The 27,952-nt window shown below is 43.1% G+C and overlaps 1 protein-coding gene across 1 annotated transcript; it reads left to right on the plus strand.

Moving 5' to 3' along the window:
• The first annotated feature begins 18,293 nt into the window (after positions 1 to 18,293).
• On the plus strand, positions 18,294 to 27,415 carry PAQR9 (progestin and adipoQ receptor family member 9). Its single transcript, XM_033402774.2, has one exon. It carries the CDS (start codon positions 18,625 to 18,627, stop codon positions 19,756 to 19,758), a length of 1,134 nt encoding a protein of 377 aa, XP_033258665.1. The 5' UTR covers positions 18,294 to 18,624; the 3' UTR covers positions 19,759 to 27,415.
• The last annotated feature ends 537 nt before the right edge of the window (positions 27,416 to 27,952 follow it).

The raw sequence follows: 27,952 nt of genomic DNA on the forward strand, positions 1-27,952 counted from the left end.
AAGACAATTCAGATAAAACAGAGCAGAGAAAGCCAAACCCCGGAATACACCAGGAAGGAGGATGCAGATCCGGTGAGAGAGAACCCTGACAACGATGTTTAATGAAGAGACCATATTTAAATGGCTTAGCACGTTGTAAGTGCTCAATAAATGTCAGCCATCGTGTCATGACTCAGGAACTTGCTTTTGTTACTCCAGATCAATACATAACATGGAATGTATTCTTTGTAGACATAATAGTCCATCTCTTGTTCATCCATTTCTCTATTTGAGAAAACTTCAGATTATTTCCAGTGGTTTTTTTTCTTTTTTGGGGGGGGGGATGGTCTAAAAAATTGGTGTACCAAATTCCCTTATACACCTATCCTTTAATTATTTGTGCTCTCATTTCTATCGGCTAGAGTTGCAAAAGTGGGATTGCTGGGTCAGAAGGTGTGTGGAAGTTTAATTTTAACTAATTAGCCAACTGATTTAACTTTACAAAGAGTTGTAGCAGACACACTCTGGCCGGCAACACTGGGCACCACCTGTTTCTCTATCCTCCAGTCAGAGCTGGAGGATAAATTTACAGATTTTTGTCAGTCTGTTGGATTAAAAAAAAAGTCAACTCAGTACTATTATAATTTGCATTTCACCGGCCTAGTGTAGCTGAGCATCTTTTCAGACATTTCTCAGCTATACAAAGTTCTTAATTTGTGACCTGATCATTCATACCCTTTGCCCATTTTTTCTTTTTCTATTTTCTTATCAGATTGTAGGAGTTCTCTGTATTTTAAAGATATTAATTTCTTGTCTGTCCTATACTGACTTTTTTTTTTTTTTTTTTGCGGTACGTGGGCCTCTCACTATTGTGGCCTCTCCCGTTGCGGAGCACAGGCTCCGGATGCGCAGGCTCAGCGGCCACAGCTCACGGGCCCAGCCGCTCCCCGGCATGTGGGATCTTCCCGGACCGGGGCACGAACCCGTGTCCCCTGCATCGGCAGGCGTACTCTCAACCACTGCGCCACCAGGGAAGCCCCTATACTGACTTTGATTACCATTTTTTCCTAGGCAGAAGTTTCTAATTTTTATGTTGTCAAACTCATCAGATTTTTCTTTTATGGCTCTGGGTTTTCTGTCTTCCTGCAGGCTGTCTCCCTCAAACTGAGATTACACAAATACTTTCCTATATTTCCTTCTGTTATTTTTATTGTTTTACATTTGAAACAGATCTTTAATCCCTCTGGGATTTTTTGTTATTTATTTATTTATTTTGAGGGGGAGAATACAATCTTTTTTATTGAAGTATAGTTGATTTACAATGTTGTGTTCATTTCAGGTGTACAGCAAAGTGATTCAGTTATACATATATTTATATTCTTTTTCAGATTCTTTTCCATTATAGGTTATTACAAGATACCCCTGTGCTATACAGTAAGTCCTTGCTGTTTATTTTATATACAGTAGTGTATATCTGTTAATCCCAAACTCCTAATTTATTGCCCCCCCTTCCCCTTTGGTAACCGTAAGTTTGTTTTCTACGTCTATAAGTCTATTTCTGTTTTGTAAATAAATTCATTTGTATCACTTTTTTCGATTCCACATATAAGTGATGATATATGATATTTGTCTTTATCTGGCTTACTTCACTTAGAGAATCTCTAGGTCTATCCATGTTGCTGCAAATGGCATTATTTCACTCTTTTTTATGGCTGAGTAATATTGCATTGTCTATATGTACCACCTCTTCTTTATCCATTCATCTGTTGATGGACATTTAGGTTGCTTTCCATGTCTTGGCTACTGTAAATAGTGCTGCAATGAACACTGGGGTGCATGTACATTTTTGAATTAGAGTTTTTGTCTTTTCTAAATATATGCCCCCTTCTGGGCTTTATTTTTATACAGTGAGAAGAAATAATAATAATGAGCAACAATAACAGCTAAAATTTACTGAGCAATTTCCATATGCCAGGAGCTCTGTAAGAACTTGATTCACTTCACATAGATAAGAAAATTAAGGATTAGAGAATTTAAGGAACCAGCCAAGTTTACACAGCTACTAAGACACAAAAATGAAATTTTAACCCAAGCAATCTCACTCAAGACCTTATCCTTCCAAAATCCAGATGAACAGTTAATTGTGCTAATCCCATTTAAGAAACATCCTTCCCATTTAACTGAAACACACATTTCATGGCACAAGTTCTCAAATATAGCCTGACTAGTCTATCTCTGGATTCTATTGTAGTTGCGTCACATCTATATTGTTTTGATTTTCGTTGTTTTATAGTACGTTTTCTCTCTCTGGTAAGGCGAGTACTCCCTTACTACCCTTCTAAATTTATCCAATAAATTTTAAATATTTTTATTCCATACAAAGGTTTAAATCATTTGTTCAATTTCAAAGAAAATATATTTTCACATTTTGATTTGGATTGTATTAAATATGCCTATTAATTTGTTCAGAAACTGACACATATATTAAATCTATCCTTGGACATGGTGTAATGCCCCATTTATTTAGGTTCTTCAAGAAAATGTTAGAGTTTTTAAAAATAAAATTCTTGCGCCTTTATCATTGAATCTGCTCTTTCTGTCACTGTTTTGAATGGGATTTTTCTCCCATATCTAATAGACAACTGCTAATATAGAAGAAACAATGATTTGGGCATATTTACCTGGCATTCAGCAACTGAGCTAAAATCTCTAATTGTTCTAATTGGTTTTTAATGGAGTCTTGAATTTTCTAGGTATATACTCACACCACTGCAAAAAGTTTATCCTCTTTTCCAATATTTATACCACTTGTTAACTTTATGGAAGAGTCCCAAATACATTAGTTAAAACTTTCAAAAAATGTTGAATCGTGGTGAATGTGCCTATCCCAGCTTTGTCCCTGATTTTAATGACAGTAGCTTTGATTTTTCACTCAATAATGTGATGTTGACGATTGTAATTCACAGTTATTCGCAAATTTAAGTAGCTTCCTTTTGTTCCTATTACATTTGGAATTTTTATTAGAAAACCTACTTTGTCAAAGTTTTTTCATCTACATCACCATAATCACATAAATTTTAACCTTTAATGTTATAATATTCTTGACAACGTTGATATATTTCCTAATGTTATAAAATGATATAATTCTGGAATAAGCACTACATAATTATTCCTATCCTTCCCAAACCATCCCAGACCATGGAAAAAGACAGAAAGCACTTTATTTCACTGCATGATTTTACCATATCCTTAATACCAAAACCTACTACAAAATACACAACACAAAAATGATGGAACAATTATACTTATGAAGATGGGGATAAACAATTCTAAATAAAATATTAGCAAATTAAATCTAGCAGTGTGTTAAAAGGATGATAGCAAATGATGTGAGAGTATAATGAGAAGACATAAGAGATTCAACAACAAAAATATACTAAAGGATTTTGAAAAAAAATGGCTAGATATCGAAAATTAATAATATTGAAAATCAATAGCTATTCTATATATTAACAACAACCAGTTGGAACTGGAAATGGAAAAGAAATCCTATTCATGCCATAGTTTTATGTTTTTAATAGATTTTTTTGGAAGAAAAAGTATTTTCTGTGTTATTTGGGGATTTGTGAAACATAATCTTGCAAATGGAAAGTAAACATGGGTGGGGCCCTGCATGTGGTCTAACGATTAATTCACGAAAGACCATTTAGAGATAGAGCCCTGGCTGCACGGCTGACTCATCAGATCTTCATTCCCTCAGCCAGAACCCGTGCACCAGCCAAATTCAAAATAATCCTGCAGGTTCCCTAAAAAGTACTGATTAAATAGCATTTCACAAGAGAATTTCTGGAAGTAACTTCCTTTTGTTTGGGCTGGTCTTTACATCAGGGCAAGGCTGATGTTCACTTTACGTCTGCTAAATGTTGTGCTGTCACTGCTATTAGAGAAAAGAAAGAAAGCTTCTTGGGTAGAAAGTCCCCTGGAGAAAAAGAGCCGGGTTGTCTCATTGATTTCCTATTTCTGGGAATACATTCATTCATTTATGAATTTAACAGGTATTTCCTGCACTTCAGGTGCTGTACCAGGTGCTGGGAATAGAGAGGCAGCACAGCTGGACAGGGACCCACCCTCATGGAGCTTACAGACACATTTGGGATGAAATTGTGATGTGCTCACCACTTTCCTTTGGAACAACCAAACGGAGAGCAGTTGGTGAATGAAGAATCGGTTATCTCCACTTCTAAACGAACAAATAGGATCTTTTATCATTAAAAGACCCGATAACAGTATAGTACAGTAAATTCTGTTACTACACATAGGAGAGACCTTTTCCAGTTCAGTTCTGTATCCTGTTTCCCTCTACCGTATGTTTTCTAAGAATCAATAGAAACAGAAGCAGCATTTCTTCTCTGCCTTCTCTCTCAGGCTGAGGTCAGCCTTGGGCCGAGGCCAGCATAAGTCAGCTTGCCCAGCACCAACTCTTACCTCTGCCTCGAAGCCGGCCTTGCTAAAACCTTGATGCACACATGAAGTGTGTCTATCCAGGGTCCAGGGCAAAGATGGGGTCATGTCCCTGTGGAATATGGGAGATGAGACCTATGTGGGCATTGAGGAGGGAGATCTCAGAGGTTTTTGCAAAAGAAATTTGTCAATCATGTCAGAAGCCACCAGACTGTTCATATATTTGATCTCATAATTCTGTTTTGGGGAATTTATGGCAAAGAAACAATGTAAAATAAAAAAATGGCCAAAGATATTCTCATAATAGTGCAATTGGTAATTATGATAAATTCTTAGCATCCCCAATACTTCCAGTGGGGAACTGTGATATAATCTGGATGAAAGATTACAGAGGTATTAAGAATGGAAAGGATGTGTACTATGTTAATTCATGGAAATATCTACATTTAGAACAGAAGACGGAATTCACACATGGATTATAATTATGTGAAACATCTGTAGGAATATTGAGAAAGATTAGAAGAGCATTTAGACTATTTCTAACGGTTTAGAATTTAATTCGTTTTTTTCCCCAGAATTCTCTATTTCTAAAAAAATGCTTTTATGCAAATAAAAATAAATGGCAACTGACACATCAACATACACAAGCTACTCTTGCCAGACTTAAAAGGGAAGCACAGAAGCAGTCGTCTGCCTGTTGGGATTTGTCGGTCTGCCCACCGCCAACCTCTCCAGGACTGAACATGAGAACAGGTGCTGTGGTCTCCCCACCTCCTGACGGATCGCCCTGATGTCAGCTACTCAGACTTACAAGTGTGCATCTCAACTCCTCCAAATTTCTGGTTGCTGTGCCGTGTCCCTCCTCAGGCTAGCTAGATGCCTAGCTACCTGCCCTAAGGCTGCCTGCCTGCCTGGACTTATCTGTCTTCATGTGTTCACGCGTACTCCTCGCACTGGCTTCCTCCTGGCACCGTCAGGGGAAACTGTTCCCCTAACACTTAACCCATCCCCCTGCATGTATCTGGACCGTGCCCAGATGTCCACCCCATTACTAAAGTTCATCCCTTTATATCTCAGTGGCTTTTTATTTTCAAGGATCTCTACTAAAAAATAAACACTCTTGAAAGCTCTACCATCTTAAACTAGTGTTTTGTGATATCTGTGGCTGTGTTTCTTTTTCCTTGACTAAGGTTTTTGGGGGGAGGGCATAGGAACAACAGTAACAGCTACACTTTATTGATACCTAGTCTGTATCTAGCACTTTTTATGCATCAATCTTCCCAACAAACTTGCAAGACAACATTACTGGTTCCCTTTGCAGATCAGAGAGGTTAAACAACTTGCCCAAGGTCACACAGTCGATATATAACAAAGCCATGTTGCAAGGCCAGGCCATATGATCTAGCAATTTCACTCCTGGGTATATATCCAGAAAAGATAAAAACTTTAATTAAAAAAGATACACACAGGGGCTTCCCTGGTGGCACAGTGGTTGAGAGTCCGCCTGCCGATGCAGGGGACGCGGGTTCGTGCCCCGATCCGGGAAGATCCTACATGCCGCGGAGCGGCAGGGCCCGTGAGCCATGGCCGCTGAGCCTGTGCGTCCGGAGACTGTGTTCTGCAACGGGAGAGGCCACAGCAGTGAGAGGCCCGCGTACCACAAAAAAAAAAAAAAGATACACACACCCCAATGTTCATAATAGCACTATTTGCAACATCCAAGACATGGAAACAACCCAAGTGCCCATCAACAGATGAATGGCTTAAGAAGATGTGGTATATATACACAATGGACTATTACTCAGCCATAAAAAAGAATGAAATTCTGCCATTTGCAACAACGTGGATGGACCTGGAGGGTATTACACTTAGTGAAATGAGTCAGAGAGAGAAAGACAAATACTGTATGTTATCACTTATATGTGGAATCGGAAAAATAAAACAAACAAATGAATAGAGCAAAACAAATAAGACTCACAGATGTAGAGAACAAACTAGTGGTTACTAGTGGGGAGGGGAAGAAGGGAGAGGCAAGATATGGGTAGGGAATTAGGAGGTACAAACTATTACATATAAAATAAATAAGTTACAAGGATATATTGTAAAGCACAGGGGATATAGCCAATATTTTATAATAATTTTAAATGGAGTATAATCTATAAAAATATTGAATCACTACCCTGTACACCTGAAACTAGTATAATATTGTCAATCAACTATACTGAAATTTTAAAAAAAATTTTTAATTAGTGTTGTGGTCCTAAAAGCTCTTTAAAATTTGCAAACCTCCAAGCATTTTATTTTATTTTATTTTTTTTTTCTCCAAACATTTTAAATCAGAGTTTCAGGAAAAGGATCTGTTAAGTTCTAAAAGCTCAGGCCATGGGGAAAGAGGGTGTAAATTTTTTATATCTCTGTGGCACTATATCCACGCTGACATTTGCTTCTTTATCTCAGTTAAGGTGAAACCATGGTGAGACAATCCTAAATAGCTTGTGCAGAGCTGCCCGGGTGCAAAATGATGCTATTAATAGAAGAGATTTGAGGAATTCTCTTTGATACAAACTACTTTGTTAGAATTGACCTTTAAAATTCAAATCAAAGCACTGGTAAGTCTTCCTATCATAATAGCCCACGTTATATGTTGTTTCTTTCCAGATAAATGACTTGTCCACCGAGTGAACAGGACTCTTTCCAGAGGTTCAGCTGAGGGGAGTGGTGAGAGTGGGGTGGCATGCCTCATTTGGGGGTTTTGCTGTTAAGGTCCCCAAGTGATTGATTCTGAAGTGCAGACACCACAGCCCTAGTCACAGGTTCTCAGCCAACAGCTTTCGTGTTTTCTATTTTTGGTTTAGCTTTTCTGGGTTGTGGAGATCAGTTAATTAGAGAAGAGTCTGCTTGAACAGGGTCAGTACAAATGTTCTGAATTGAGCCTAACTCTGGACTTAGAAAGCCTTGGAAATGGGTGTTTTTAAACATTTCACAAATGTTAATTAAGTGCCTTCTATGTGCCAGGCCCTCTGATAGGTGCTGGGGATACAGCAGAGAGCAAAGTTCCTGCCCTCACAGAGCTTATATTTCAGGAGGGGAGAAAGAATGAAGAAGTATATATCATGCCATATATTACACAGTGTCAGCTAGAAAAATATGAAGAAAATAAAGCAGGGCGAGGAGGCAAAGAGTGACGGGGGCTGTCATTTGAGATCGGATGGGTGGCAGAGTTTTCTGAGAGATGGTGATGTTGATCAGAAAACTGAATGAAGGGACAATGTCAGGGCAGAAGGCATCTGAGGCAGAGAGAAACAGCAAGTGCAAGGGCCCGGGGGCAGCTGGCAGCCCAGCAGTGAGTCAGGGAAACGTACCCTTTCTTCTGGGGAGACAGCCCACGGCTGGGCCCAGAGTGTGGCCGGCAGATTACAGGCTGCCTGTCAGACCTCCCTGCCCCTGCTGCCAGGCTGTGGTGCAGGGGACAGCTTGCGCACAGCCACACGGAGCCTCTCCTGGTGGCGCACGCTTTTAGAGGGACAGCAGGAAGGCTGGTGCAGCGGATGAGAGAGAGGATTGAATGAGGGAACATGGTAACTAGCAACCTCTGTCTTAAAAGATGAGTGGTGTAGATTAAAAATCCCTTCCTTCCGTGAGCTAACCACCAACCACATGGGACAGGATTTAGGAGTCCCCCTCCCCCCGACAAGGGACTCCCCTCCGTCCCCCACTGGGGCGATGATTTTCTGCCATCAATCATGAGGCTGACATAGAATTTAAGAACCACATCAGCCCTAATACAATACCATTCCAATTTGGAAACTAAGGCAGCTATTTCCATGCCCCTCTCACACAGAGAAATCCTCTCCTCCCTCCCCATCATTTTACTCCTTCTTTTATAGTATTTGTACCATGCTTTGTCTCTCCTGAGATAGAACATTCTTCCCAGCAAAGTCAAAAGATTCTTGACGTAAGTGTAAAATCACTACCGGTTTTTAAATTACCAAATAAAACAAGAAAAATAGCCTTTCCTCACCCCTTCTTCCATCTCTAATCCCCCTTTTTATGAGATTTTCATTTCCTACTTTATTTCTGAATTGTTTAAAATGTCTTACAAATTTATGGTTTTGACAAGCCCACATCCAATTACTCGATATTTGTTTTAATTTTGTTTAATAATATGAGAAAACAAAGTGTTGTGTTGACATCTACCAGACCTGGAGTAGCCTGTCTCCCCTAAGTTATTGCAAAGGAATTTGATGCCAGTAGATAGAATATATGTACATCACTGAAGGACCTGTTAGAAATGTTAATTGAGGATTTCCGATGCAGTCTGGAGCTTGCAATATGAGATAGAATTGTAACCCGAAGAGTCATTCCATTCCCACCCCACTTCCCTTCCAACACTGACCCAATTAAATAAAGTTACTATAATCAGGAAGCTTCCAAAACATAGGAGTGGACATTCATGCAATTTAAAGTGGAAAACAAAGTCAGTTCCATACTCTTGCATTCAAAGCTGTTAATTAGAAGTGGCTGTATCAATTTACATTCCCACCAACAGTGTAGGAGGGTTCCCTTTTCACCACACCCTTTCCAGCATTCATTGTTTCTAGCTTTTTTGATAACTGCCATTCTGACCCGCCAGAGGTGATACCTCATTGTAGTTTTGTTTTGCATTTCTCTAATAATTAGTGATGTTGAGCATCTTTTCATGTGCCTCTTGGCCATCTGTATGTCTTCCTTGGTGAAATGTCTATTTAGGTCTTCCTCGGTGCTTTGTGATGACCTGGAGGGGTGAGATAGGGAGGGTGGGAGGGAGGCTCAAGAGGGAGGGGGTATGGGGACATATGTATGCATATGGCTGATTCTCGCTTTGCCGTGCAACAGAAACTAACACAGTATTGTGAAGCAATTATACTCCAATAAAGATCTATTAAGAAAAAAGAAGAAAAAGAAGAAGTGAGCCTGGGCATTGGTACAGTAAAGGAGAAATCAGAGAACAGAGATGCAAGCCAAGGGACAGACAAACAAATAATCCAGGGATGACAGTTCTCTTTGAGATGAACAAGTGTGGATGACTCATGACTCTGTTTTCCATAGTTTTCTTGCCAGATGGTGCTTAACCCTCACCCCAGCCCTGACCTCCGTGGGTGGGGTGCAGGTGTCTGTCTAGCACATTACTTAGAAGTAAAAACATCAGAAGCTTAATGGTGTTTGAAGCAGCATTGAAATGTTCCTTGTTTCAAAATGGCTGCGTTAAATAAGTAATCACAAAGTGGTTGCATTAAAACATTGTGGACCCATTTCCCCTCCAAGTGAGAAGAGGGATGATTCTGACTTCTCTTTGTTGTGCTCCAACTTGCTCCTCTGCCTTTCCATGCCTTGAGCAATAGGTACAAGCTATGTGCATAAGTGGTGTTTATTATTGCTTGCTAAATAAACAACTGGCCTGTCTCCTGAATGCTCACTATAGATTTACTCAATAATCCCTATCCAGCACTGGGTTATCTCTAATCAGTGAGTTAAGTGTGTATGAGAATGAGGTATCTAGAGCGGAGTTTGGTGGAAGTTTGGAGGAGCAGGGAAGGGACCAAGAATAAAACAAAACTAATGCATTTTGACCATAGAATTCTCAGAACACATGGCTTAAAGGAAACATGCCACTGGGTGACCAAGGGACTACGCATGTTCCTTAAAAAAACTCCTTGTTGGGGCTTCCCTGGTGGTGCAGTGGTTAAGAGTCCGCCTGCCGATGCAGGGGACGCGGGTTCGTGCCCTGGTCCGGGAAGATCCCACATGCCGCAGAGCGGCTGGGCCCGTGGGCCATGGCCTCTGGGCCTGCACGTCCGGAGCCTGTGCTCGGCAACGGGAGAGGCCACAACGGTGACAGGCCTGCGTACCGCAAAAAAAAAAAAAAAAAAAAAAACGCTCCTTGTTCATTGTATAGAAGTGAATTAAGTGTGTGGAGGAAAGTCCTATTATTGGTAACCCCACATTCTTGTGGTTTTCACATGAATGGGGCACAAGGTGAATGTAAGATCACACTCTTTAAAAAATCAATATATGTAAGATACAATACCTTCAATTAGTTTTGTGATTGGTCCCAAGATAATTATGTTGATAAATATTTTCAACAAATAGACACTGAACCTCAAAGAAAAAGAAAATCATTACATTAAAAAGCTAGATGTAGGGCTTCCCTGGTGGCGCAGTGGTTGAGAGTCCGCCTGCCGATGCAGGGGACACGGGTTCGTGTCCCGGTCTGGGAAGATCCCACATGCCGCGGAGCGGCTGGGCCCGTGAGCCATGGCCGCTGAGCCTGTGCATCCGGAGCCTGTGCTCCGCAACGGGAGAGGCCACAACAGTGAGAGGTCCGCGTACTGAAAAAAAAAAAAAAAAGCTAGATGTACAAGTACATGAAAAGATGCTCAACGTCACTAATCATCAGGGAAATGCAAGTCAAAACCACACTGAGATACCACCTCACACTTGTTAAACTGGCTATTATCAAAAAGATAAGAAACAACCTGTACTGGAGAACAGGAAACCCTTGTGCACTGTTGATTGGAATGTAAATTGGTACACCCACTGTGGAAACAGTATGGAGGTTTCTCAAAAAATTAAAAATAGAATTACCATACAATCCAGCAATTCTACTCCTGAGTTTTTATCCAAAGAAAATGGAAATGCTAATTCGAAAAGATATCTGCACCTCCATGCTCATTCCAGCATTATTAACAATAGCCAAGATATGGAAACAACCTAACTGTCCATAGATGGATGAATAGATAAAGAAGAGATAGATAGATAGATAGATAATAGATAGATAGATAGATGGATACACCAATGGAATATAATTCTGCCATAAAAAAGAGTGAAATCTTCCCATTTGTGACGACATGGAAGGCCCTTGAGGACATTATGCTAGTGAAAAAAGTCAGAGGAAGAAAATAACATATTCAGGGGCTGGGGGTGGGCAAGATGAGTGAAGGGTGTCAAAAAGTACAAATGTCCAGTTAAAAAAATTAATGTCCTGGGGATATAAGGTACAGCATGGTGACTACAGATAATAACACTGTATTGCATATTTGAAAGTTGCCAAGAGAGTAGATCTTAAAAGTCCTCAATGCAAGAAAAAAAATTTTTTTGTGACTATGTATGGTGATGGATGTTAACTAGACTTATTGTGGTGACCATTTCACAATAGATACAAATATCAAATCATTGTGCACCTGAAACTAATATAATGTGGCATGTGAATTATGCCTAAACGTTTTTTTAATTTCTAAAAAGAAAAAAAACGAAATGAAACCATAGCAGAATATTTTCCTTTCTGTATTAATCAATCACTGTAGTCAATAATATTGTACTAAATGCAAGGATCATCTCTGAAGTCACAGAATCTGCTATTGGCCTCTTTGTAGAGATCGAGGGTATGGCAAGCCCCCTGGTAACAACAGATGTTAATTGTTTACAGGAAAATGCTCTTTGTATGAAATGTACCTTCCAGCCATGGATAATCAATATGCAGCTGACACATACTGCACGCACACACGTCTTATTTGGCATCATTCCTTTCGGGGACTTTCTAACCAGATCCAACCAGTGACCACATTCAATGACACTTATGGTTGACCTTTAGGCCAAGATGTAACAGTGGCTTTTTTCTCATCAGTTGTGCTCATTTAATTATTTACAAAGTTCTCCAACAACAACCATTTAAAATGCTGAAAATGGAAGGGGAGACCATATGAGGTAATAGGTGCCTTTGCTGGAGATGTTCAAGGCTGGCTACACCATAGCCTTGCTGGGGACAGTGCCCCATAAAGGAAAGAGTGGGGAGTTTGGAATTAATAGTTTGACTCTGGCTCTGCCACCCAACTGCTTCACATCTCTGAGCCTCTGATTTCTTGTCTGAAAATGAGGAGAGTGGACTTACCTTACAAAGAGTATTCTGCGAATTAGAGATAATATAGGTAAAGTGCCTATCCCCGTACCTGAATACAGTGTATGATCAATAAACTGAAACAACTATGATAAATGGGAAGAGAGGTGGACTAGATGACCAACTCTGTAGATGACCAAAGGGTTACAGGACAAGTCTATTCTAAGAGTCTAACCTTTTAAAGAACTACAGTACTGAAAAGAATTGCCCCAATCACAAGGACGTGTTGAGTACTTACTATGTGCAAAGCACTGTGTCTCAAGGAAAACTGTCAATAAATAATGAGGAGCAGGGCTTCCCTGGTGGCGCAGTGGTTGAGAGTCCGCCTGCCGATGCAGGGGACACGGGTTCGAGCCCTGGTCTGGGAAGGTCCCACATGCCATGGAGCAGCTAGGCCCGTGAGCCACAACTACTGAGCCTGCGCGTCTGGAGCTTGTGCTCCGCAACAAGAGAGGCCGCGACAGTGAGAGGCCCGTGCAGCGCGATGAAGAGTGGCCCCCGCTTGCCACAACTGGAGAAAGCCCTCGCACAGAAACGAAGACCCAACACAGCCAAAAATAAAGAAATAGATTTTTAAAAAAATAAATAAAATAATCAGGAGCAGGCACTCAGTCATCTATCTTACACACTTGTATCACTGTTTCTGAAGTTAAATGAATGGAAGCCACCTCAAAGGCACCACCAAAAAAGTCTCTTCCCCAAAGGATAACTCTGAATTAGGGATAACTCTGAATTAGGGTGAATGTAACATGTAAATACGAGGATTTTACAGGAAGACAATCCGGGCTCTCGTCAGGAAACACAAAGGGCAGAATTGGGAGAAATAACTCCAGAATGGAGACTGCATTAGCTCAGGAAAGCTATGGGAGGGGCTGAAGGCTTGGGCAGGGCTAATCAGAGCCTAGGAACTGTAGGACGACAGACGGTGACTCCGAAACACCCTTTCCAGCAACCTGAGAGGCAAGAAAGGGGAGTCCATCCTGGATCTGGGACAGGGGATGGAAGCAGACCGGACAAACAAGGGCAATGGACTCCAGGGCAGAAGTCGTCAAACAGTTTCGATCGCGTGCCCTTTACCTGCCAGTGTTTAGATGCTCCCCACGACCCAACGTATTATTTGTTAAGTTACCTCCATGGGTTCCACGTTAAGCGTATTATACAACCTTCTCAGAGTATGGACGTTCAGAGGATGAGATCTATTGAAACAGAAGTTGCGACATCTTATTCTTCACCATAATCGGTCTTCTTGTGCAGCCCACTCTGGAGACCACTGGTAGAGAGCAGGTGAACTTGTGGAGAGAGGGGCATATGGAATCATCACTCCCGGCATAGAACCTCAAAAGGCAAAAACACCCTCAACAAGGCTCCCTTAGCTTTCCTTCAAAAGAGACCCCTGTTGGGAATTCCCTGGAGGTCCTGTGATTAGGACTCCACACTTTCACTGCCGAGGGCGCAGGTTCAATCCCTGGTCGGGGAACTAAGATCCCACCAGCCTTGCAGTGCAGCCAAAAAAAAGAGAGAGAGAACCCTGCCACCATGTCAGTAACCAGGCAGGAACGGTGCCAGGTAAGAACTCAATCTCCCACCACTCTCTCTCTCACTTTCAGCCCTCTACCCAGGCTTTGGATTGCACTTTGCCCTGAAAAAGTTGCCATAGTTACACCTGATGCCACTGCCAGAAGTTTTTCCACCATTAGGAAGCTGGGACCCTATAATCTGGTAGTGACCACATCTGACATGGAAGTGATTTTTTTTTAAATTTGTATTGAAATATAGTTGATTCACAATGTTGTGTTAGTTTCAGGTGTACAGCAAAGTGATTCAGTTATATATATATATATATATATATATATATATATATATATATATTTTCCTTTTTAGACTCTTTTCCATTATAGGTATATTGGAAGATACAACATATTACAAGATATTGAGTATAATTCCCTGTGCTATACAGTAGGTCCTTGTTGGTTATCTATTTTTTTAAACATCTTTATTGGAGTATAAGTGCTTTACAATGTTGTGTTAGTTTCTGCTGTATAACAAAGTGAATCAGCTATATGTATACATATATCCCCATATCCCCTCCCTCTTGCTTCTCCCTCCCACTGTCCCTTTCCCATGTTATCTATTTTATACATAGTAGTGTGTATATTTTAATCCCAAACAACATGGAAGAGTTTGGATGATAACATTACGACTGTTTTCAATTTGAGGAAAGAGAAGCACTTTGTTTAGACTGTATATTCTAAGGAGAGGGACCAAACCTTATAGAATTCTCTTCATACAGAGTCATGGGTGCATTTAAGCACTGGGTCCATAGTAGATTTCGTTTGGTTGGTTGATTGATTTTCTAGAAATGAGACTAGCAAAAAAATTACTTCCTCCAAAACCAGGTGTAGTATTAACAAATATCATAGCATATTTTTTTCTGCAGGCTTTACAAATATCTCATCATCTTTATTAGAGGACATCACATTTGCTTGGGAATTTTTATATATGCTTCATCTTATTACTGCAGCGAGAAACACAAATAAACTTATAGTTGGTCTGTAAGAACATCACCAAAGCAAACCACAAGGGCAAAAGCCATTTGTCCTGCTTGCTACAATGCCTACCTATGACTGCATTTTGCAGCCAGGATACCTCAGCATCCTTCGCAGAACTGCGAAAAACACATTTGTAGCCTTGGTTTGACAAGATTTCAGTTGGGAGAACTAGCTGGTTTCTGCCTCTAAACGCTGGCACTGGCTTTCCAATGTAATACCTGGTGACTCTTCTCTATCAGGAACTTGGTAGTTCTGGTTACCTTAGAGATGCCTTATCTCCCAGTGCACCTTCAGGGAATGGCAGCCAGCCCACTGCTTCTATCTGTTTAGCCAAGCCCAGGGGGATGGAATCGTGGTTCTCACTGACAAGAGGCAGTTAGTTTACTGGACTTAAAATAAACTACAAAAGCCAGCCTTTGTAAGGTTTGGGGAACACAGTTTTACATCTCAAAAACCTTAAGAAAAATTAATTCTATAGATTGGTAGTAATTAAGGAAAAATCATAGTTTTTTTTTTTTTTTTTATAAATAAGTTAGGTGAATTTTGCAGTTTCCTTACTTCCTTTTTACTTGGACTTGTCAAGGTATAGCCAGGACACCTGTTCTGGCTGGCATCAGAGAGCTTTCGGGAACACCACTTCAAGGCAGCAGCTGACTTTGTGCCTCATGTGCGGTGGGAGACGCGTGAGAAAAGAGAAAAGCAGAAGTCACAAAGACTTTCCGAAAGACATGAGAATGTTATAACAGATCTTTTGACTTTATAAAATACTGAGTGTTTTAAAGAACACCATCTTTTATTATAGCCGGTCTCATCACTCTTAGTCATCAAGATAAATGTTATTCCACCTAGCCAGAGTTTTTTCACTTTCATTTAGAGTCAATTCCATTATTTCACTTGATGTGAACTTTCTATTATTTCTCCCGATTATGTAAGTGAGCTGATTATGCAACTAAGAGGTTGGTAAATATGGGGCTTATTATAAGATCAACATTTTTCTACAGCTCAAGTTGTTTATGAAGTAACAAAGAGAATAGAAAAAAAAATTTTTTTTTCCAGTCTGCCCTGGATTCAGTTTTATCATTCCCAGGTTTGATTTATAAATGGCTGAATCTTAATCCCTTTTACAAATTAGCCTGGATCCTTAGTCCAGATGTGAAAGGAAATTAGGTTTTGCTTTAAAACAACAAGGCTGGGCTTCCCTGGTGGCGCAGTGGTTGAGAGTCCGCCTGCCGATGCAGGGGACACGGGTTCGTATCCGAGTCCGGGAAGATCCCACATGCCGCGGAGCGGCTAGGCCTGTGAGCCATGGCCGCTGAGCCTGTGCGTCCGGAGCCTGTGCTCCGCAACGGGAGAGGCCACAACAGTGAGAGGCCCACGTACCGCAAAAACAAAAACAAAAACAAGGCTATAGACAGTGGCAAAACAAAATACTAGTTAAGTAACTACGGCAAAATCTCACTTATTTAAAATCCATTAATAAGGAATTTGTGATAGTTCAGAAAGGCTCGAGACCCAAGTGTACCTTTGGTCTAGTTGTGTAAGAGTTTGCTAAAGCAGTTATTAATGGAAAACACTTTTTTCAAAGAGAAAGCGGAAACTTCTAAAGGGACTGTTTCTAGTACCTTTAAGTAATTTTAGACATTTACAATACTGAATGGTTTCTTAGTTATAAATAATTCTTATCCATAACTTAAGTCCTCTGAGCCACCACTAAGTAAATCTTCCTTGATGTACCTACAGGATTTGTTATAGTGATGAAGGTGGCCTTTCACTTATAAAATGAACATGAAAGGCTTTCCTCAAATCAGACTATCCTTCCCTACTAGTTTCTTCTGAGCAAATCAGGTTGTTGGATGTTCTGCTTTAAGTACACAAGATCCAGAAGCAGCTTGCTGGGTTCAAATCCCCCTTCTGCCAACTGGGCATATTATTCACCGTTGTGGTGCTTCCACTTCCTTACCTGCAAAATGGGAAAAATAATAATACCTAAAAAATTTTAAAACTGTAAAGCACTTAGAACAGTGCCTGGCTCCTTAAAGGTTAGCCCTTGTTGCCATGACACTATACAGCAGGTCAGTGATGCAAGTCAGACTCAGTCACATCCCCAAGGCATCACTAAGAGAAACTTCCGTGAAATGATAAACATTTCACAGGAGGCAGGTTTTTTAGCCCCTCTTTTCACAAGGCTTACGGGCATATTTTCACAGCGCAGTGCATCACAACTGTTTTCCATTCTTCAGTCTTCCTTTCTTCTGGGCTCCAGCCACCCAACTTAGCCTGCCAGGTACTTCTGCTAAATTATGCATAAGCTTTTTCCAAGCCACCCCTCCGAGTCTCTACGAATTCGTCTCCGTTCTCTTTTCAGTTAGGGCTAGAACGCACCTCCTCCTTTTAGTCCTCCGTCATCAACGGCCCCCACTTATGATCAGCCTTTGACTCAGGCGCAGCTCTGCTTGGGAACCCCTTCTTAATAAATTCCTCAGATCGTTACAGGCTTTCTGAATCGCCTGGTCTTCACCTGAAAATTTTCATTAAAACGTGGAGTTTGAGCAGCCCGCTCTGAGTTGTAGGACTTTGGGCTCCAAACAAAATTCCTAGTTAAAGACACAAGAACAGGAGCACGGGTGAGCTGCGGCCCCCGAGGCCTGGTGAGCGCGACCACAGGCCAGTTTAGAGGACCGTTCGTTTGGACCGGACAAGGACGAAAGGAGGTTAGTGACGCACCTGAATAAGTCCGCTAGACGAAAGGAGACAAACTAATGCTTGATATGGTGCTAAGAGTGAGGACCGCGCGCGCGGGCGCGCGCACACACACGGAAAGAGAGGAGCAGTCCCAGGTATCTGACAATGACACGCCCCGATCCAGACATGGCCTCAAAGGCCCCCGATTTCCGGAGCGCCCCCGCCCCCTCCGGAGATTACTGTCAGCGCATCCCTCCGCCCTGCCCCGGCTCAGGCGCGCCGGCTGCGCTCCTCTCCCCTCCCCCCGCGGCCGCAGCTCCCCGCCCCCAGCGGACGCGTTTCTCCAGTGTCCTCTCGAACGCCCGCGTGGCTGTCGGGTTTCGAATCCCCGCGCCGACCCTCGTCCTCGGCGCGGGCTGCTGAGTCGCGGGCGCAGCCTTTGGTCCCCCGCATCAATCATTAACGGGCCAGCTCGGGCTTCTGCGACCCGAGGGAGGGGGGATGGTACGGAACTCGAGCCCAGGGACAACTCTATCCCCCGAGGCCGCCGCGAAACACTAGCCAGAGAGGCCCCCGCCCTCCCCCAGTGCGCCCGTCCCTCCCTCCCTCCAGCGCCTCAGCTCCCACATCCCCGCCTCCCGCGCCGGGGGCGGCTGCTGCTGCGCCCGCACCGCGCGATGCCCAGTCACCGCAGCAGCGCCGCCGTCAGCCGCGCCGCCACCGCCGCTGCAGCAGCGCGGGCGGCCGAGAGCCGGTAGCAGGGAGCCTGGGGAAGGGGCCGCCGAGCCCCGTGCGCTCCTACCGGTCGCTACGCGGCTGCGAAATCGATGACTATTTTTATTTACTTATTTGTTTATTTTTTAGGAACGGCTGCTCCAAGGCTCAGGTCTTCTCGTGAACCTGCAGCGACGCCCCCGGCGCGTGCACAAAGGCTCCGACGGCAGCCGGCGGGGACTGGCGAGCGCGCCGGAGCCGGCGCCAGAGGTCGCCTGTGCGCGCCCTAGCCAAGCCCCGGGCACCATGCCGCGGCGCCTGCAGCCCCGGAGCGCGGGCACAAAGGGCCCGCCCGGCACGACCGCGGCGGCTTCGGAGGCCGCCTCACGCCCCCACCCCTCACCCTCCGGGGACGCTCCGGCCTCCGCCAAGCCGCTGCTGCGCTGGGACGAGGTGCCCGACGACTTTGTGGAGTGCTTCATCCTGTCGGGCTACCGGCGGCTGCCGTGCACGGCGCAGGAGTGCCTAGCCTCGGTGCTGAAGCCTACCAACGAGACGCTGAACTTCTGGACGCACTTCATCCCACTGCTGCTGTTCCTGAGCAAGTTCTGCCGCCTGTTCTTCCTGAGCGGCCGCGACGTGCCCTTCCACCATCCGTGGCTACTGCCGCTGTGGTGCTACGCTTCGGGCGTGCTGCTGACCTTCGCCATGAGCTGCACGGCGCACGTGTTCAGCTGCCTGTCGCTGCGCCTGCGCGCAGCCTTCTTCTACCTGGACTACGCGTCCATCAGCTACTACGGCTTTGGCAGCACTGTGGCCTACTACTACTACCTGCTGCCCGGCCTGAGCTTGTTGGACGCCAGGGTGATGACCCCGTACGTGCAGCAGCGCCTGGGCTGGCACGTGGACTGCACGGGCCTCATTGCCGCCTACCGCGCGCTCGTGCTGCCCGTGGCCTTCCTGCTGGCCGTGGCCTGCACCGTGGCCTGCTGCAAGAGCCGCACCGACTGGTGCTCTTATCCGTTCGCGCTGCGCACCTTCGTCTTCGTCATGCCCCTGAGCATGGCCTGCCCCATCATGCTCGAGAGCTGGCTCTTCGACCTGCGGGGCGAGAACCCCACGCTCTTCGTGCACTTCTACCGCCGCTACTTCTGGCTGGTGGTGGCCGCCTTCTTCAACGTGAGCAAGATCCCCGAGCGCATCCAGCCGGGCCTCTTCGACATCATCGGCCACAGCCACCAGCTCTTCCACATCTTCACTTTCCTCAGCATCTACGACCAGGTGTACTACGTGGAGGAGGGCCTGCGCCAGTTCCTTAAGGCGCCGCCGGACGCGCCCACCTTCTCGGGCACCGTGGGCTACATGTTGTTGCTGGTTGTCTGCCTGGGGCTGGTCATCAAGAAGTTCCTCAACAACACCGAATTCTGCGGTAAAAAGTGAGCCTCCGCCTTGGAGGAGGCTGCCGGCTCGCTCACCTGTTTGTTTGAAGTTTCTGTTGTTGGTTTGTTTTCAAGTTTTGTTGTGTTTCCTTCTTTGCTCGAGGAGGGTGCTGCAAAACCACAGGGAAAAAGTTCAGTGCGACAAGGGCTTTGGGAGAGTGCACTCAGTGCACTTAGGGCTTTGGGAGAGGGAGGTGGGGCAAGCAGGAGGGAGAGGGCGGCTGGTTCTTGCCCCTGGAAAAAATGCAGGTGGTGCCTGTGACATCCAGGGATTCTTCTAAGGCAGCGCGAATAGAACCCCACATAAACCCCCAACCAGTTCGATCTTCCAGTCGTCTTCTCTGCCAGAGGTAATAACGAGCAGCCCTTGTGAGGTCAGGCATGCAGTAAAGAGGGTAAGTAGACAGAATCCCTGGGTACTTCCGTTTCAGTGTGAGGAATGCTTGGATTTGTCAAAGAATAGAGCTTTGTAGGAAAAGAGCACAGAGACACTAACCCAGGGCTTAACCTGCTAGAAAATGCATGGAATGTGAACACACGTTAATTATTTCACAATGTTTCTTAGATGTTAGTTAAATAGTAATATATACAATGATTTTTCATAATTTATCGAAGCCTGTGATCTGCACTGAATTTTCTTTATCACGTAGTTTGGAATCTTGCAGCTCTTCTGCGTTGCATATACTTGAACTGGACATCAGGGCAAGCTGCTTGAGAGTTCTCAGCTACTTTTTTAAACAGTATTTTTTGAAGGCCTGTGTGTGTCATGATACAACTGTGAATTATTCTACCTTAGGGACTCTGGTTAAACTATCGGGAAGGAGCTAAGTGGATTGTATAGGTCCCAGATTGCTATTTACTCATGTGTTCCACAAAACCCATCCTGTTTTTCGGTTTTGTTTTTAATCTGATTCTCTTTTTCTCTACTGATTCAAATTGCCACTGGAATAAATGTGCCTTTTGAAGCAATGCCCAAATGACTGGTCCTCAAACATAGTTTATTGCATGGGGAGAGCAGTAGGTGTAAGCTTTTCTTACTTTATTGCAAATCAAGGTTTAACATTCTATTCAGGAGGGAAGGAGGAGGTATGGGTTGTAAGTTTTTGGTAGGACCAGTAGTGGCTTCCTAGGACATGCAGAGCATTTGGCTTCTCTTACAAGGAGAAGAAATCAGCCCACTAATGAGGCTGTGGTTCCTAATGCTGCCATCGGGGAAGGTGAAAGGACACTGTTCTAGACTGAGCCTGTCTAGCCTTGCTTAAAATTAAAATCGTAGTATTCAGCAGTAAATATGGCAGTTGTAATATGAAAGTCAGGAGTATGTTGCTTGAGTTATAGCTGAAAATTTTGAGTTAAATAAGATGACCTTTGCCTAGTTAAGCACTGAATTCTCATTTGGATCCAGACTATGGAAATGAATGGCGGTCACCCTAAATCGTTGAAAAATTAGGGAAACACGCTCCTGAGATCCTATCTGACAGCCGCGTTGGCCAGTGTTACTTAAGACATTTCTCATAAACGTTATCCTGGACTTGAGATAGCAGCTCTAGACTAACACAAACCACTGAGGTGGCTTATTTAAATACTTATCACACTTCTTGACACGTCCTTCGTCCTTCGGGTGAAGAGCCAGATAAGTCATTGAATGGGGAAGTCTTGACTTCATGGTATAATTTAGAGCAAGGACAGAAGGTAGATGAACACTTACCTCAGCACTGGTAGGCTGGTGGTCCTGCCAAGATTGCTCTTTTTGTTTATGCTTTTAATCACTACTGTACTTGTAAACAGATAGGCTCCGGCACAATTCCCTGGAGGAACCAGTATCCTTGTGTGTTAATTGCACACGGAAGTTAACTTTATATATGTCTATATTTAACTTAGGAGATCTCTTAACGAGATTGTAAATACACTTTGCACATTTGCTGATGGGTGTCAGTGTCTCATGTTTGGCAAAGTGCAAGGAGATTCCTGTTAGGTTACAGGGACTGAGAGCTGTGCCTGCCACGGATGTTAATCCTCAGCTGTAACTTAATTCAGTACATGTATTCAAGGACAATTGTGGCAATCAGGCTATTTCCACATGCAAACTCATTTGCATGTCATTGTTGTCTCTTCTAGAGCCCCCAAAAATGTTGGTTTGGAAGCTAGAAAAACAGGTTGAGGAGCATTTTGGATCTTCCTTGTAAAATAGAAGAAACTCTCTAGAGACAGCCTTCTAAAAAAGGTTGATGAGTTTGAGAACAAGAAATAAAGCCTCTATTTGTCATTTTAAATTTTTGTTGGCGATCTTCCAGGTCCTCAAAGAAAATTCTCTTCTTGCCTTGTGTCTTTGTCCTTAAGCAGAGGCCGCTTAAGGATAAAATTATACCCATATAATTTTCAAGTGATTATGATGCATGAGCCCAGTAAGATGACACACTTTTCCCCTGGAAGGTTTCAGCAAAGTGAGGACTGACTTTCCTTCCCTTTGCTTCTTCCTTCCTGCACGTTCCCTTTCCCATTCCATCTTCATTTTTATATACCACATACAGCACTGACAAAGGACATTCTAGTTGAAAACATTGGTTTGGCTTTACCTCATGTTTCCAAATAGGTACCGTATACACGTATACACTACATAAGACCGGGGTTGATTTGTGAGGCTATATATGTTATTTGCTAAATGATATCGGATTTCGGTCAAGATAAATGATGATATTTGAGAATCAGCAAATATTTACTCAGTCTCCACATTTGGAACTCTCCAGGTATATTATATATTTCAGGGGTAATATGACAATCAGAATAAAATCGCTTTTAAAATATTTTTTCACACTCTTCATTTTGCCACATCCAATTCAGTCAGTTTATTGTGTTCAGCTGTTAGAAATGTAGGACAGATGATAAGTAAGAATGCACTCCCTTATCTCTGTACAACCTATTTCAGCAGTAGAATTTTGAAGCCCGTTATGTAATGCATTTTATTTTTACTCATTAGTCATGATCTGGATGACATCTCAAGGAGCAGCATCAGAGAGTCATGCCTGGGAAATGAGGGTGTTTGACTTCCATGCCTGTCACCCTGTGGGTTGGTCTGTGGAACTGACTCAGGCTGATGTAGGCGGCTAAGGGGAGGTTCCTTTCTTCCCTGCCATTCTTGTATCTGCACCTTCAGGTGAAGAGGGTGACCTCGCAGAGAGAGGAAGTGAGTTCTTCAGTCATGTCATGACTGGCTTGTAAAAACAAACGTGATCTTTTCCCCTGGCCATACACTTTCTGTAAATAGCCCAGGAAGAAAGCCCAGGGCTTCAGAGCTGGCCAGAGTGGCCTTCCCATGTTTCCATTCATAAATCCTGCCTGTAAGTGATCGCAGTCAAAAACCATTTCACTTAATTCATCATCCTACTTCAGGGGAATCATTTTGAAGAATGCAAAATTTGAGGATGGAGGTGATTTTTATAACTTTTTCTGATTTGGTGCTGAATCTGAGAGCTAACAGCAATAACAAACAGGGATTTTAATCTTCAGATCTCTTCACAGCTTGATTTAATCTGCACAAAGCTATAGTGGGAGACAGGTAGGCGTTATCTCCACTTTAAGGTTATACCGTTGGTCCAAGGTGGCAGAATTAGAACGTGGAGACGGTTGTGTGCTCAATTGTGAGTGTTACTAGTTTGCATGGCTATGATGCCTGGCCTAGCACACCGACACTAATTGGATATCTATATATTTTCCCCCTTTCATTGATTACCTTATACTTGTAAAACAGCGAGATTAGAGATGACTATCCTTGAATTTAGGTTATAAAATTTTAAACAAAATGTTATCAGCTGCTTAAGTACTTTCTGTCATTTTGGATTGTTCTTCATCTGCTGAAGTCTGCCACTGCCGACTTCGCTCTGAGTTGATTTTCACTTGCTTGTTCATGTAATCCGTTTAGTGATCATTAGCAACCTTCTGCATGTAAGATGCTGGGCAAGGAACCAGCCATATTATTATAGCCATTACCCTTTTATCTGCTGGTGGAACAGAGGTGGGAGCACCAGAAAGGCCCTCTGGCCAGGGATCCCTGTCCCAAGCCGCTGAGTTTGGTTCTTTTCTCCTATTAGCCTAAGAGCCATGCATAGAATCTTATTTCAATTCACATGCTAATTCACCCACAATCGATTTCATTCCTTTTTTTTTTTTTTTTCTGTCTGCTCCTAAGCCTATGTGAATTTTCTTGGTAAAAATAACTAGAAAGTTTAATGCATAATCCAGGTGAAGGGAGAGCAGGCGTATGTACAAAGAGTTGAAAAATTTATCATCACTGCTAATTCATAAAGATCACTTTTGGAAGTTTCATGGTTTTAAACCACTGTGAAGCAAGGTTCATCCAAAGTGCCTAAACCGTGATATCATTAAGTGTCTGCATTTCACAGATAGCATATTTAAGTTTTTTAAAATGTCAGCTTAAATGCTTATATCTCCAAAGATTAGCTGAGATTACCTAATGTTCTTTAGCCTTTTTCCTCTTTTCAGGTCATTGTGTTGTAACCTATGAAACCTGTTTTAGAAAAAAATTGATCTGGAGAAAGCTACATAGAAAAAATACCAGATGTGAAAAAGATAGGAAGCAGGCATGGGAGAAGGGAGAACAAGGAGGATTAGCTTCACACAGTTAGAATGGGGCAAGCTGAACTATGGACAGTTTTGCCTGAGTTTTACATTTTGTCCCTAGAAAAGCGTGTGCACTCCCAGGGCATTAGTGCTCAGATAGGCAGGCGAGGAATTCTGTTTGGCAGCATGACCACATCCTGTAGCTTATGACCTGAGCACAAGTGCCTTGGTATATTTTGAGAAGCAGATGTACTTCTGGTTTACCGTCTTTAATTTGTCTCCATAAAATTAGGGCATAAGGCAAAAAGGCATGAGGGGATAGCATCAGCCAATTGTAAATCACGTTTTTTTTTTTTTTTTTTTTGCGGTACGCGGGCCTCTCATTGTTGTGGCCTTTCCCATTGCGGAGTACAGGCTCGGGACGCGCAGGCTCAGCGGCCATGGCTCACAGGCCCAGCCGCTCTGCGGCATGTGGGATCTTCCCGGACCGGGGCACGAACCCATGTCCCCTGCATCGGCAGGCGGACTCTCAACCAGTGCGCCACCAGGGAAGCCCTGTAAATCACCTTTTGATCATTTTCTTGAAGGATTGCCAATATTCTCTGACGTATATCACCTGACAAAAAGCGATCAAGTCTAGACAAACTGAAAAAGGCCGCAATCATTGGTGGAAGCTGAGTACTGCTGTATTCTGTTGTGACAGGCTGCATGTCTTCCTACTGAAGATTTTATTCCTTCAATATTATGAATAATTATTCTTAATTGTGAAAATGGGTGTCCACTTTTTAAAAAAAATTTATTTATTTATTTTTGGCTGCGTTGGGGTCTTTGTTGCAGCACTCCGGCTACTCTGTTGTGGTGCGCAGGCTTCTCATTGCAGTGGCTTCTCTTGTTGCGGAGCACGGGCTCTAGGCGCGTAGGCTTCAGTAGTTGTGGCTCACGGGCTCAGTAGTTGTGACTTATAGGCTCTAGAGCGCAGGCTCAGTAGTTGTGGCACATGGGCTTAGTTGCTCCGAGGCACCGGACCAGGGCTCGAACCTGTGTCCCCTGCATTGGCAGGCGGATTCTTAACCACTGCACCACCAGGGAAGCCCCTGGTCGTCTACTCTTCTTGGTCACTATTCCAAAAGCCAACACAAATTTTTGTCGTTGTTAAAAGGACAAATGTATTGCATTTCTGGTTTGCAGATTTCTAACCGGGTTCGTGGGCTTCTTTTGTTTCCAAACAGCTTCTTCAGAGCCTGTGAGTGAGTTGCAGAATTAGCGTTTACGGATAGGTCAGAGGCCGAGAACGCTCATTTGGCTGTTAATTGTGGCAGGATGTGACTTTTGAAAGCTCTGAACACATACCTAGAGGCAGCAAAATGCTCATTTATTGACTATTTAACTCAATGGAACACAGCTTTGCGTTTGAGCTTTTGAAAATGTTCTCCGATGTATTGTGCTTCTAAATGTAACGCACGACCTTTAATACGTTTTGTTCTTGAACAATCTCTGAAAGCTGTTCCAACCGTGGCATTTCTTGAATGTGCAGCGTTATTCTCCAGCGTGTAAAAGTGGCTGGCCACCTTTCTCATGCCTTATACTCCACCTAAAATATGCAATAAGCACTCAAGCAGGAGTGGAGGGGTCTTTGGTTGGGTTTTTAACCATGCTGTAGAGATGGCCCTGCCCCTCACAGCTCACCACAACATTGAGAAAGGACCCCGTGTAAATAACCCTTGTTTCCAGATGGAGTACAGGGACACATTAACATCATTTCTCCTTTTAGGTCCATCTCTAGTTAGAAAGCATGATCTGTTTGTAATATGCTGGATGCAAAAATGAAAATTAATAGGCAAAATTTTTAGAGAAGAATTCTAATTTTATATTTTAAAAGTTTATAATAGCAATTTATTTGTAAAAACCGGCCTTTGCACATAGATGAGAACCAGCGCTTTTTGGAAAGCCTCATCTTTGTCCTGGGAGTTTAATAACCTGGAGCTCTTACCCAAATGATAAAGACCTATAAGGTCTTGACAAATGTAAATAGTGTATAGTTTAAAAAAGGATAAAACAATTTTTTTAAAAGAAGAAAACAGGTCAGCTATGTTATAGGTGTGTCACAAGGCTAAATTTAAGTCTTTTTAAAATTCTAGTTAGAAACATCATTAAATTCACTCTCCCAGCAAGGCTTAGCGCAGAAGGTCTACTTTTCTACCAGGTTGGTCTTTTATGGAGGCTATGAGCAAAATTGTTCCAACTAAGCAACTGAGTACCAAGGCAGTAAAGAAATGAGGCCCAGTTGAGTTTGATGAGGGTTCACTTACAGTGGATAACATAGCCAGTAAAATGTATAGCCCTGGACACTCCACTCCTAGTTTCTCTGGAGCGGAAAGAAGAGTAAAGCCTCATGCCATCAATCCACAGACCAGGAAAAGGCTGTGTTTCAGGGCTGGGGGAGGACGCTGTGGCCGCTCTCTTCTCTAAATAAAGCACGTGGTAGCTCTGAACTCTCTTCGTATCAGCCTTCTCCCAGACCATGGCCATCACCCCTGAAGCCTTCACTTTCCAACTCAGCCTTGAAGACAAAAGGTTTCTAAAAAGATTCCATGTGTATTTAGGCCATCTCAAACCATCTGCCTTAGGAGGTTCATCCATTTCTAAACTGAGGATTTAAATACAATGACTGCTCAGATTTACAAGAATGTACAACCAGCAGGTCCCCTTTTGCGGTCAAGGGCATTAATTGAAGGGCCATACTCACTTTTTCCTCAGGTCAGAGGCAGAGGGAGGATTTAACAGTGACCAAATAGAGCCCTCGTTGTGTCAGTATTTTTTAAGTTCATTTAATGGTGATCATGGAGGAAGAAGGGAGTAAAGGAAAATGCAGGCATGAAAAAAGAAACTAATAGTTTCTAGTTTTTCCACTGCTTGCTAAATGAATTCTTCTTAGGCTACCTTAACTCCAGTCACCACCTAGATCTTAAACAGCTGTGTTTAGCCAGCTGGCGAGGTTTTCTCAGGATGTGTGGACGGGGGCTACGATGTGGTTTCAAATCGTTGGTGTATTCTGCCAGAAAAGGATTATTTAATCATAATCCCCTGTTACCTGATAAATTAAGCAAAATAATCCATAGAAATAACTATCACTCGGTCAGTTCTGTGCATGTAGCTGAACAAAATTGTGACTCTTTTCTGGTGTATCATGATTTGGGTTTTCTGAGACATTTGTTCCCTATGATCTTGAACATGAACATCTGTATAAATAACTATTCATTTTTTGCTGAAAAACAAATGTATGAAATAAGAATAAATTATTTGTAAGCATCGTGTTTAGGACTGCATTTGTACGCCTCTCTGCATGTCCAGAAGATATCCTTCAGCAAACAGATTATCCCTAAATTAATAGTATGTATGACACAAGCATCAGCAGGCAGAAGGGAAGAATGTTAAGTTTGTCCTGAAGAAGCACCCTTAGTATATTACATTTACAATTTTAGTTAAATGAAAAAGAAAATTCATGGGAATTCCCTGGAGGTCCAGTGGTTAGGACTCTGTGCTTTCACTACCAAGGACCTGGGTTCAATCCCTGGTCGGGGACCTGAAATCCCACAAGCAGCTCAACAAGGCATCCC

The sequence above is a fragment of the Orcinus orca genome, chromosome 5 (genome assembly GCF_937001465.1).
Source record: "Orcinus orca chromosome 5, mOrcOrc1.1, whole genome shotgun sequence".
NCBI classification, from domain to species: Eukaryota; Metazoa; Chordata; class Mammalia; order Artiodactyla; family Delphinidae; genus Orcinus; species Orcinus orca.

Bases quoted from the DNA above. Each gene is read 5' to 3' on its own strand.
- PAQR9 (XM_033402774.2), top strand. From the start codon at position 18,625: ATGCCGCGGCGCCTGCAGCCCCGGAGCGCGGGCACAAAGGGCCCGCCC.